Source organism: Dreissena polymorpha, chromosome 1 (genome assembly GCF_020536995.1).
Source record: "Dreissena polymorpha isolate Duluth1 chromosome 1, UMN_Dpol_1.0, whole genome shotgun sequence".
NCBI lineage: Eukaryota > Metazoa > Mollusca > Bivalvia > Myida > Dreissenidae > Dreissena > Dreissena polymorpha.
This window is the reverse complement of record NC_068355.1, coordinates 68,173,739-68,186,592: the sequence shown is the minus strand read 5'-3', so window position 1 is coordinate 68,186,592 and position 12,854 is coordinate 68,173,739. Positions and strand designations below refer to the sequence as shown.

General features: G+C 34.9%; 1 protein-coding gene across 1 annotated transcript; it reads right to left on the bottom strand.

The window, feature by feature from the left end:
* Positions 1-3,332: 3,332 nt before the first annotated feature.
* LOC127866312 (glutathione hydrolase 1 proenzyme-like) lies at positions 3,333-11,676 on the bottom strand. Its single transcript, XM_052406786.1, has 11 exons — positions 11,547-11,676; positions 11,289-11,418; positions 10,598-10,694; positions 10,311-10,503; positions 9,780-9,943; positions 9,465-9,614; positions 9,174-9,328; positions 7,669-7,859; positions 7,113-7,353; positions 3,679-3,792; positions 3,333-3,552 (listed from the first exon to the last, which is right to left on the bottom strand). Exons 2-11 carry the CDS (start codon positions 11,409-11,411, stop codon positions 3,406-3,408), a joined length of 1,575 nt encoding a protein of 524 aa, XP_052262746.1. The 5' UTR covers positions 11,412-11,418; positions 11,547-11,676; the 3' UTR covers positions 3,333-3,405.
* Between the last annotated feature and the right edge of the window lie 1,178 nt (positions 11,677-12,854).

Here is a 12,854-nt window from a genome sequence, read left to right as displayed (position 1 = left end):
ACTTATGAAATTCAATACTGATCCACAGTCATGCCTTTATATATGTTACTATGTTTTGATCATGTATACTCATGGACGGTTTGTCTATTGTATTTATTGAATAAACCTATATATGAATGTTTTCTCAGCTAATTATTTTCCATATCTTAAACGTTTTATTCATTCTGTGGCTTATGCCATTGCCGTTCAGAGCTTTATACCTTACACTTGGTCGGCTTTGAATCAACATAGCTATGCTCTAGTCCGCACTTTCACTATGACCACTACTTTTTGAGCAATTGACTTGTAGTTGTACATTATGCCTTGTAATTCTTTGAATTCATGCTGTTTTTGTCTTGAAACTGCTTTGTTTATATTCAGACAAGGTCATTGCGCTATAAAAGGCGTATTCGCTCATATAAGTTGACATTTAATACGAAACTATTATAGGCGTTACTATAAACAGGAATAAGCGTTTATTTACGAGTAAGATTACATAATTGCAATTGTCCCGGGACTGGTCCAATTACGTTCGGGAACGATATCGCACGCCTCATAGATTTAACAACGTGGAAATAAGCGCAAACTATCGCTCTGCATATTTAAATATTCAGAAAGAAAATCCGTCATGTAAATGTGTTATGTTATGCAATGATAATAACAATTAAAAAAATAGATATTTGAAAAAACAATTCGAGATCAACTCATGAATATTTTTTATAAAGATAAGTAATATGGCAGTTATTTCATAAGTGGGCATAGAAAATACCTGTGTTACCATGTCATTTTATGTGATACGTGAACGATAACCAAAATCAGAGCTGTGAAAAAAAGTCTAGAGATTGTTTTTTGGTATCAAGTTCTTTCTAACAGTCTTATGTTTGAATTAATATGTATATCAAATCCAGCCTGTGGGCAGGCCACAACAGAATAAACAACAACCTGTCCTACAGGCTCAGGATTGGCCAGTCAGACCAGTTAAGGCGAAGCAGAATTTGTATCAAAGACGAGGTCAGGTCGCTTGAAGTGGTAAATAATAATTGCAATAAAGGTTTTCAGGATAAATGCAACCTTATCCGTTATCCATTTAACATCCGATTTTGTTTACCTATTTCTGAGACAAAATGCTTTCCCCATACGTATTGTCAATGCTGTCATGTGTTCAATGCTGTCATGTGTTCAATGCTGTCATGTGTTCAATGCTGTCACGTGTTCAATGCTGTCATGTGTTCAATGCTGTAATGTGTTCAATGCTGTCATGTGTTCAATGCTGCCATGTGTTCAATGCTGTCATGTGTTGAATGCTGTCATGTGTTCAATGCTGTCATGTGTTCAATGCTGTCATGTGTTCAATGCTGTCATGTGTTCAATGCTGTCATGTGTTCAATGCTGTCATGTGTTTTCTTTATTTATTTCTTCAGAGAATGACGGGGGTTTGTTTGGGCGTGTTTCCGACTGTTGGCAATTGGTTACGGGCCATTAATCATTTCTCCCTATTTTTATCGAGTTAGTGTAGTTATAATTGCGATTTGTTTATAGTGATTGTTTAATAATTATATATATATAACACACATTTACGATTTATTTTCTCGATAATATAAACATATTTTTCTTGACATCGGACCTATACAAAAAATGTTTTATAGTTTGCGTTCACACATGGGAAAACTTTAATATTTCACTCTTGTATATACTTAAGTTCATAAAGGGGAATGTTTCGTCCCTGATAATGTCCGCACAGGCTAATCTGGGACGACTCTTTCCGCGCATGCATTTTGCCCAATTTTCACAGAACAAGACACATATTATTGTTATGACATGTTTGTTTCTTGGAATTCGTATTGTAAAACTGTGTGTTACTTTTAACACTTTAGGGCCATGAATTTACGAACCTGTTTGAAAAAGGGTCGAACATGTCTGTTCAGTTTCATACAGGGTCTTTCATAGTATATATTATACAGGTTCGTAAACGTCTGTTTATTACCATACTTCTGAGAAAGGGTATGTTCCAAAAACGTTCACACACTCCTTATGATTTATGGCCAGACATGTGCAGCATCACACGCATCAGCATTAAGCAGTTTCTTGCAGCAATGATTCAGGCTCAGACATGTATGAAATAGTAGCGTGCATGTTTAAATAATGGTCGTACATGTATAATTCGATCGTGCATATATGATGCAAGGTGGTACCTATATGAATGTGTCATACACGTATGAAAGCTAAATCACGTACATATCTGCAAGGTCGTACAATTTAATCAGGTTGAAACATTAATGCTTTTGTGTCTCAAATGTAGGAGTTAGGGTTGTGCACGCAGGATTCACGGTCGTTTATTTATGATCCATTCAACACTAAGCCATTTTGTAGATAAATGTATACTCAATTGAAAACAAACAAAACGTTGCAATTACATTTCTATGACTGTGTTTAGGTTTCTTCATATACAACTACCTATCTAGAGACCTTTTTTACTCTTATGTGGAACATTTGAGTCTAGAATTTTAGATCAAATGACATTTAAGTTATATTATGCTATAGTTATAATAGATACAGAAGAAAACAAACAACTAAATCTGACTGAACATTATTATTATGAAAATAAACAGTTATGTACATTGTTTAACGCATGTACCTGACAAGTTCATTTGTATAACACACTAACTGGCGTAAAGGTAAAAAGTAATGATCTTTTCCAACTCTGTTAGATTAATTGCTTTACAGAATAGACTATTCTTATATGGTCAATTTGTAGTTAACTGTTCAGTAAAATAACAAAAAAAAACAAGTTTTTAATACTTAATGACATATTTCTCTTTTATAATGAGAATATTAGTAAATGAAAACAACAACCGTTGTCATTTCTACAATCAGAATGTTTAACATATTTACTTTATATCTACATCAGAATTTTATTTCAACATAAAACATAAACTCATGATCAGTTTTGATGCTAAATAATATGTTAAAAGGAGGGTGTGCCAATAGTCAGATATAACAACGACATACATGAAAACGTGTGAGATCGATTTTCATTCTAGCCTGTACAGTAAAGAAGAGTATTTCGTTTCTGTCTTCCTACGCGTATCTTTGCGTTTGAATACTTACATTTTATACGTAGCATTAGTACGACTATTGTTGTATTGTTGTCTTAAGTTCATATCAAGATTTTGCAGGTAAAACCTAAGACGCTTCTTGTTGAGATATATATAGGCTCGTCACACATCAAACAATTATTCGGTTTTAATACTTATACTTGTGTTTTAAGAAACGCGTGAATTAACAATGCAATATTAAATTAAACACGTAGTAATCATAATACGAGATTCATTATTATAAAGTTGCAAGCAAAATTAAGAAAATGAACATTTTATTTGTCCTGGTTTTTAACATGAGGTAAACACCAATCTGTTTATGCTTTAATGGCTAATATCCATCGGGTTCGCCATATTTCCTGTAGTCGGAATTCGCCATGATGTAGTCTCCCTGACGCAAGACTCCCTGACATGTGCTACTCGCGCTCGCAACAACAGACACGTTGTGGCCGAGAGCTCTCAGACCATCTATCACAATCTGAAAGGTGTCCATGTTCTATTTAAATACTAATGTACAATTATAGTGCATTGTTTTGATTAGAATTTAAATATTTGTTTATTATGCAACCAGTTGTTGTGAGAAGCTTGGAATAAAACTGCCCACCTGTGGAAATCCTTCTTGGATTCGAATATAATCGGGAAACAACTGGTGATGAATCCTCGGATAGTCTATAGATTCTTTGATTCCCCATTTAAACTGTAGTGTCTCAATCGTCACCTAGGTAACACCATATTCAGAAGTGTTTTTCAACGTTTGTAATCAAGAATAGTTCATAAAACAATGTCAATCCAAATGTGTAGATAAATTTTGTTTTCATCACGCAAGCGATTTGAATTGTTTATGCAAATAGTTTTAAACAATTCATTTTACATGCGTTAATGAAAGAGTTTCCATCGCTTCTCAAAATCTGTTTGATATTCGGGATATGAGCGTGAGCCGTCTGGGCTAAAATTCGAAAATGTATTTTAAAACGTGATATAGTGACAGATTTTAAGTCGTTGTCATCTTGATGAGGGGGGCATGCGTACACATGAGCTTACTTCGTTTTAGTGAGGTTAGTTGGGACTTACTACAAAATGGCGTCTTTTTCGTGATTTCACCAGGTATAGTATTGTGATTATATGTCTTTCAAATGAATATGCCCTTTATGCTATACGGTGTTTATGCTTTTCTGTTTATTGTTCCAAGATCATGTACATCGGAATAAAAAAGTTATTGAAGGAAAACCGCTCGCAAGTGTGTTGTTTAATTTCTTCGCCTTCGAGATGTTGGATGTACGAATATCGTGTTTTCTTTAAATAAACAGTATTTACGCATGTGAACAGTAAAATATAACATACGCAACGACTATTATGTTTTCCAAATTTAAGTGTATCCCTTACTCTACTTTTATTTCAGAAATATAATGGTTTGACCCTCCTTGGTGTTATTGACTTACTTTTATGCACACTGGGATTCTTGACTTTCAATCGACAAAAACAGCTCAACCCCATGTTATAAGGTTCATAATATTCCTTAGCATATGACCCAATATGTTTTATATGATCAATTTTGTAATTTTAAGTCATACTCTCAAATGTGACATAAACATCGATTTGAATATGTTCTCTCGTTCTTAAACCTCATATCTGGTGTGCGTAATTTTTTTTTAAGGCAGTTGACGGTATTATTAACTCAGTGTAATATTACTATGTTTATTAAAAAAAGATATGAATTTTCTTATATGTTGAATATGCCTAAAACTGAAAACTATGACACTATTTGCAGGTAAAAAGACGCCAATTATAGATGTTGAGGATGCCAAAATTAAAATAGAAAGCGACAAATTTATGAAATCAAACCGGAAAACAAATAGAAAAATTTACGTCTATGTCCCACGCCATTTAAAACACAAAACAATGACATATACGTACAAAATAACTGGAATGAAAAAAGAGAAAATGGTACAGGCGGTTCGATACTTTTGCAAGGTTGTTGAGACAAAAATAGTACCATTATGTCGACCAGGAATACATGAAGCGATTCTGAAAAATCTGACGCGCGCTTAAAAGAGGCTTACTTCTAAGAAGATGCATATCGGTTGATAGTTTGCATTGCTAACTTACATTATAAACTGTTTATTGAATATAATGACATTTCACTGCGTTTGCCACAACGATACCGATACACGTTTGTATCGTTAATGCGGCATATTTTAGACGACCTTGTTTTGAACAAGTTCTGTAGAGGGTGAACATATTATACTCGTTAAAAAGTGAACTTGTAGTGAATAGAGAGATTTATGCACATGTTATACACGATATGAATTTAGTAGAAGTGATAGAAACATACATTTATTTTATGTCTCTCGTATACACTGTGAATAAATATTATTAAAGACTGTTGTATTAAGAAAATAAAGTATTGGTTCATCAAGATGTTATTTAGTTTGTTTCTAACAGTACCTGCTAATCTAAGTAGATGTTAAGCTGAGTGCAATTGCAAATACATGTATATTCAGTGGCATCGTAGGTAGAAATGGCGTATCACAGATAATGGTTTATTTTAATATTGAAAACACGAGTAAGAAACATGCAGCATGATATATACGGAATGAAAAGTGTTATCAAATAGCACTTGAAGCTATTATAGATCAGATTAATATATGAAGATTTTATTAAAACAATACAAACAGCTGCAGATATTTTCGTTTGGTACAAGTGCTGTTCAAATCCGTCTCTGTTGATGGATTCTTTTCGGCATATTCTACATTTGCGGTCCATGAATGGGGAATGCTAAATTAAATTTACCATTTACTAAATTTGTCCTCCTCTATATTTTCATTCGTTACTAAATAAACTGCAAGTAATGAAGCATTTATTATGACACCAGCCTCATCGGAAAAGACAGTAAAAAGAATGGTAAAAAACTGTTCATATAAGAAAAAGTTCCACATGTCATAAACTAGCTTAAATTCATTAAAATATAACTGAAAAGGGCTGATAACATTCTATAATCTCCTATATCAGCAACCTCACAGGCCAAAGCCATTCCACTGAAAATGTGTTAATTGATTCAGTAGGTAGGAATTTCTTTCGTACAGCATTTTTAAAATTCTAGAGTAAGTAACGTTATTATGAAAGGTGCTTTAAAATTATAATATTGATGTTCACGCATACACTTTATAAAAGATGGATATGTATTTCGTGTCAAACCCTTTAACATGGGACTGAGCTGTTAGTAAGGCCCCAAAATATGCTTAAATTCAAGTCAGTTCCAGAAGGGTGGGTTTAATTAATATATTTCAGCTATAAATTACTTTTTAGAAATACAACCGCATCGAGAAAACGAAATTATCGTGATGTTAGTTATATTTTACTATACACATTGGCAAAAAAGTGTATATTATAAGACAAAGTGACATTAGTACATTAATTTGCTGGAGGGTCACGAATGCACACAAAAGTTTTGTTGTAGGTTTTCCTTCAATAACTTCAAAATACAAAAATCTAGAATCTTGACGAAAAATACCGAGGAAGGAACACACATCGTAGCTCCGAAAGGGCATGTATGTTAACCAAAGAACCATATGAAGTGGCTTAGCGAAAGAAAATGCACGATACTTCTTCACGATAAGCATCAAAACCACGCCGTTTTGTAAATCAGTTCCAACTAACCTCATATAAACGCCGTATTGCATGCCACCCCCCTCTTGATGTGGAGTTAAAACAAATAAAATGTTGTACTGTGCGTGACGAAATAATAGAGAAATAGAAATATTTCGATATTGCGATATTGTATTTAAAAAAAACAACAACACATAAACAATCGATGGACGATGATGTGGTTGTGCTCGGGACAATTCTTCGTCTTTTATTACTTAAAACGCCCTCTACAAACTCTCTATGGTAAGCCGCATTATCGGTTTATATATTTTGGTGAGCCGCATTATCGGTTTATATACTTATAAATGTACTCGCTTATTTTGAATGTTAGGTTGGGAAGACGCATGAATGTTTTACAAAGCGTAAAAATGCATTCATTTATGTCGCGCTTACCAAAGCTGTTGTAGTTGTAATTCTTGTACCACCTGCAGCTCCGATGACCAGTCTCACATTACCGTCTCCATCAACTACAATGCTTGGACACATGGACGACATGGGACGCTTCCAAGGAGCTATAAAATTCGCCTTAGAAGCCGGTACCCCGAAATAGTTCACTGTCCCCGGAGTAGAGAAATCGTCCATTTCGTTGTTGAATATGATTCCCGTTCGACTGCCGATCACTTTGGAACCAAAGCTGAGACAATAAATTACACTCTTCAATATATACATAATTTATTAAACGGTCCATATGCCCACACCATAAAGTAACTTGTTTCGACTGAGTTTGTACACGTTGATTTGCGTGCACTTTTGCTTTTTTGAAAAAAGTGTTACGTATTTAGATTCTAAGAAGTAGTTAAATGGCATACAGGTAAGATATAAATATGGTACTATAAAATATGTTTGCAAATGTAACTTTTTAAAACACAATACTGCATTGTACAACGTGTGTTCAAAAATGTATTGTCTAGTGATGGCATTAAACGATAAAATTGTGTGTTCCACTTGCCGCAGGTTGGTTGTGCTTGTTATGGACACTGCGTCTCCGTTTGGCCCAATGCCGGACAGGTGGGCGGTGCCGTGATCCTCCCAGGCGCTGTGCAATATTGGTTTGTAGTAGTCCGAACCGAACGTTCGCGAATCATCGATCTGTTGCTTGTGGGTGAAGCCAAATGAAGGATCAGTCATGTTCTGCACAAGCTGTGAACATTATTGACATTTTATTTCCAATTACTTGAAAATGATTACCGTTTAAACACACCCCTCTTATAAGGTACATAATACATATTGACTAAGGTATCTAGTGGATCAAACATCTTGTATTTATATCTAAGTAATGAACGACCAAAGAAACGTTTTAATTTGATATATGTTTGAAAGTCTGCAAATGCAATGTACACCATTGAAGCATTGCTATAACAACTTCTCTTCACCTGTTGGACTTGATTGTCTATTTGAAAGTCCTGTTAAAAATCCAATCACTGCGATCTGACAAAAGCTGAAATTGGGTTTTATAATAAAAGTGTATAACCATGCAAAAAGCAGCACCAGGCGGAGAAAAGTTTTATGATAGCAAATAACAAGTTGCGTATGATTGCTACACAAACAACAACAGTTCCAAAAACAGAGCACACTCCATGAAAATACAGCAACTTTTCCGCCGTCTTGAAACGATCGAAACAAATCGTTTGGGTATTGTATCGATTTTATTAAACTTAAAACAAAATATCCGACCCAGGGTCAGTAAAACGTAAATTATCTGAATCCAATTACCATTAAACTTCGTTTGGTTTTATGCTAAAACGAGTTACAGTTTGGTTAAATTTGGAAATATGAAACAAATTTTTGTATATATATGTATATAAGCTTTAGACATGTAATCATATTCGTATCTTAGTCATGCAATATAAAGAAGAATGCATACATGGAATATTACTCCTTCCAGCCGTCGTTCGCAGCATTTGGCCGTCTTTGTAAGAGAGCCACCTTATGTAACTATTTTTGTTTTTGGCATAAAAGTTTCAAACATATATTTTATCTTTATAGCTATTCTGCTTAAGGGGATCTGCACGAGAGCAGCCTGTTTAGTTAAGTCTATAACTATTTATTTTTTTATCGATTGAAAAGAAAAGCCTTAGGATTTTTTGAAATGCTGTAAAGACCGTTTCCTGGGACAAGAACCAGTAATTGGTTTCCATGAGGGAGATCTAAAGAACGCTACCACAGTTGGTATCGAACCCGTGGCCTTCCGGTCGGACACTTTATCCATAACGCATCGGCGACCTCAAATAGCAGCTTGTATGAAATGGACACAGGAGTAAAGCTCCCCAGTCGAAATGAAGACATAATCCGTTTAGTTCTGACCACCAATTTTTCAGTTTTACTTTATTCGTCTGACTTCACAGAGGTTTAATTGCACTGTTGTTTGCGGCTAAAAAAATGTCGATCGATTGAACATTCATACTTCCAAAAACAATTATTAAATATATCTTTTCCATGAAGGTGTTCGCTGACCTTTGTAACATACGTCCTGAATGCATCCGAGCCAACGGTGCTGTCACCAAGGTTTGTTCGCAATGAATAAGCATGCTTCATTGCTTCTGTCACACGGTGCCATGTGGTGGTCGCCTTGGCAACGTTTGATACGCTATCCGCAGTAAAGTTGTAATCTGTCGCAAAACATATAAGATGTTAAAATCGGACGATTTTAACAAACTAAACATTTCATAAAAAATATATACTTGTGTGCATCTATCTTTTTATAAAAAATATATTGTTAAATAAATCAGTAGAAATTACGTGTACCTTTGAGGATGTTCAATATGAACAGGTACACGGCTCCACTTGATGGAAGAGGTGGCGAGTATACGGTATTGTTGTCATGTAGATGAAAATGTAACGCGTCTTCAACCAGTGACGTATAGTTGGCCAAATCGTCTTTCGTGATTATACCGCCTGCAAATTTAAATAAAAAGTATACTATTTACTGGCGAATAGGTCCAATCTCAATCGAAATACTGTTAATTTGGTTGATACAAACCCTGACGTATTGCGATGTACTCAAATATCAAACCATATTCAATAATGCGATACGCATAAAACGTACGGTAATTTTCTTACCCGCCTCCTGTATGTCTGCTACTATGTCGTCTGCTAATGTTCCATTATAAAACGCGTGTGGTCCTTTGTCTGCGATAAGCTCGAATGTTCGAGCCAATTTTGGAAGTTTCATAATTTCGCCTTCTATATACAATGCACCCGTGGATGGATTCGTGATCAGTTGTCTAAACAAAAATATAATTCGCTTAACAATTTGAAATATGAACACGTATGAATACGGTTATATCGCATGTTGATAATATATATATTGCGTAATAAAGTGTTTTATTGGCGATATCATTCCCATCAACTTATACACAATGCTCATTGCTTAAGTACAATATCTATAGAAGTATGCAGATACAATTAAAATACAAAATTTATATCGCACAGGTATAACTCACTTCATAAACGATATAAACAATATATTGTGACTTTCGAGTGAAACAAATAATAATATTATTTTTCGCGGCACACTTGATTTATTCAATACTCGTTGTAAAAAAACATAGAAGCAATTTGCTTTATCAGATTGTTAATATATGTTCTTACTTAAATCCAGGGAATTCATCCGCAAAATCTTTTTCGAAAACCATGGCTTCCCTCAATGCTTTGCTTACACGGAAACCATCTCTACAAAGCTTTATTGTTGGCTGAATTAGCTGTTTCCATGGTAAACGACCGCCCAGTTTCCAAGCTTCATATAAACCGCGAATCTCCCCCGGAATTGCAATAGCTTTTCCACCTAAATAAAAGAACTAGAAATACTATGTTTTTGCTGTGGTTTTGATAACTCCTTTACTTGTTTGTAATGCTAAAACATAAAGTTTTTTTCTTGCCTGCAGTGGAGGAGGAATTCTTTTCGGAAGTAAACATGTCCTCAGTTGCCATGGAGGGCGCCTGCTCCCGAGATACCACAGAGTGCATCTTGTCCAACTGTCTAATGACCAAAGTACATTTGAATATCAATGGAACAGTGACATAGTTGCAGCAATATGATAGCAATATCCAAAATGATAAGAATTGAATTTCTTTCGTTCCTTAAATTAATTGGGCCTGTAAATTAAAATGCCTAATATTGCAGCGGTTGTTCTACATAAGTTGCATTTCCGACTGCCATACTGCTTTACGACTGGTAAAATACATAGCAACACAAACATATATTTATTTGCGGACCCAGGTTGTTAAGTTACCTGAACATTTGCTTAAAGTGGTATAATCGAATATTTATGTTTATCGTTGTCAATTTTACCCATGACCGTATATAAATTACAATAACTTTGACATAAACAAAACAGCAGTCACTTTCCAGAGTAACTCTTCAGTACTTTTAAACTTGTCATAATGTCCAATTTTAAGATTTTAATTAATTATAGAGCCTAAGCTAATGATGCGGTCTTAACCTAGTTTAAATAATTTGTTATTAACGCAGGGTTAGATTCGGACTGGAAAAAGGACAGACGACGCACCGGGTATAAACCTAGTGTCCCAATCCGGTTCACCGTTACGATTCCAAAAAAACCAAACCACATGCCTGTTATAGTACATGAGAAAATGACCACCGCCTATACCACAACTTTGCATGTTGTGAATCCCCACACACAAGATGGCCGCTATTGCCGCATCGACAGCACTCCCCCCTTGTACCGCCATCACGTGACTGGAATATACGTGTACATTATATATATCATCCGAACCTTTAATGTATGTATGTTACTTCATACACGACGCCGTCGATATTTACCAACTAAAACTGTAGACGAACTGCTTAAACACATTGTTACATACTTTCCTATTTTGGAACATTCTGCGTTGTCAGCAGCGACCGCAGCAAAGCGATATTTTCCCTCTGGTGACGGAGATTTGGGAGAAAATAGCGGTGATATCAACGGTGCTGATGTTAACCCTGTGTGATAAGATTTCTGTAGTCCGATGCCAAAACCGAGTCCGAAAGCAACAATGGCAGCACAGAAGAGGATTGTCACAATTGCCCATGCTCGCGATGTAGATATAGTCCTGGATTTAACACAATTTTAAACATATTTAAAACTACGAAGCAGTGGCTGAGTGCAAACAGGTCTTGTGTTTACTTATTTTTTGTTCATCTCATGATCCGCTGTATTGACTTTAATGTCTGACACTATATGTACTCGGGTCTCGTGCGATAAAGGGATGCCTTATACATTTGTTATGGAGGCTTAAAACACATCCTTACACGTTCACATTGCTTATGAAAAACATGGTGTCATCTTAAATCGATACATACTGTATTATGAAGTCGAGCAATATCTTACGGGTAAAAATGCGTACTCATCCAAGACAACAGTTAAACAACTCGATAATAAAATGGTAACACGATTTCCCACAATCCTTTCGTGGTAGTCGGAATTTGTTTTATGCCACCATTTTTATGCATATAAAAAGTATCATAAAACCAATCGTACAGTAAGTTAGTTTTATCTGAGCAAATCTTAAATTCTTACCACCAAATATTCACAATCGAAACACTTATTTTATACTAAATTCAGCAATAATTACTATCACATTTCGAGATTGATAACAATGACTCTAGATAGTTTATAAGTAAAATCAATTATGCAGATATGTCCATGACTATGAATATTAAATAGTACATTGTACTACTGCTTAAACGAAAGCGGGGACATTAAGTTTTCATTGTTCAGCTACATTTATAGTGTGTGTTTTTCATGTACACAAAATGTGTTGCAAAAAAAATATGTTGCAAACAAGGATCTTTCATCTATTGTAAAATCACGTTTAGACTTTTTTTGAGTGCTACTATATCTGCTAGAGTAAGGTAAAACTACAAAAACAAATAGTTTAATATGTGATTTTTGCACAGCTTTCAACTTGTCGGAAAAATTAGTATCAGCCGCCACTCTTTTATGCGCAGATTTTTTCAGTGCATTGTTTCCCACTTTGCCAAATTTTAAAGCATATTTTTGAGAAAAAACAAATCTCACAAAATTGTGTGCATCATTCTAGGCTGGTTCAAAAACTTGTAAAATCCTTCCTGCAAAAATTGCGCCCTGTATGCAGTTTTGTTAATAATTACCTATTCCGAAATTTACTTAT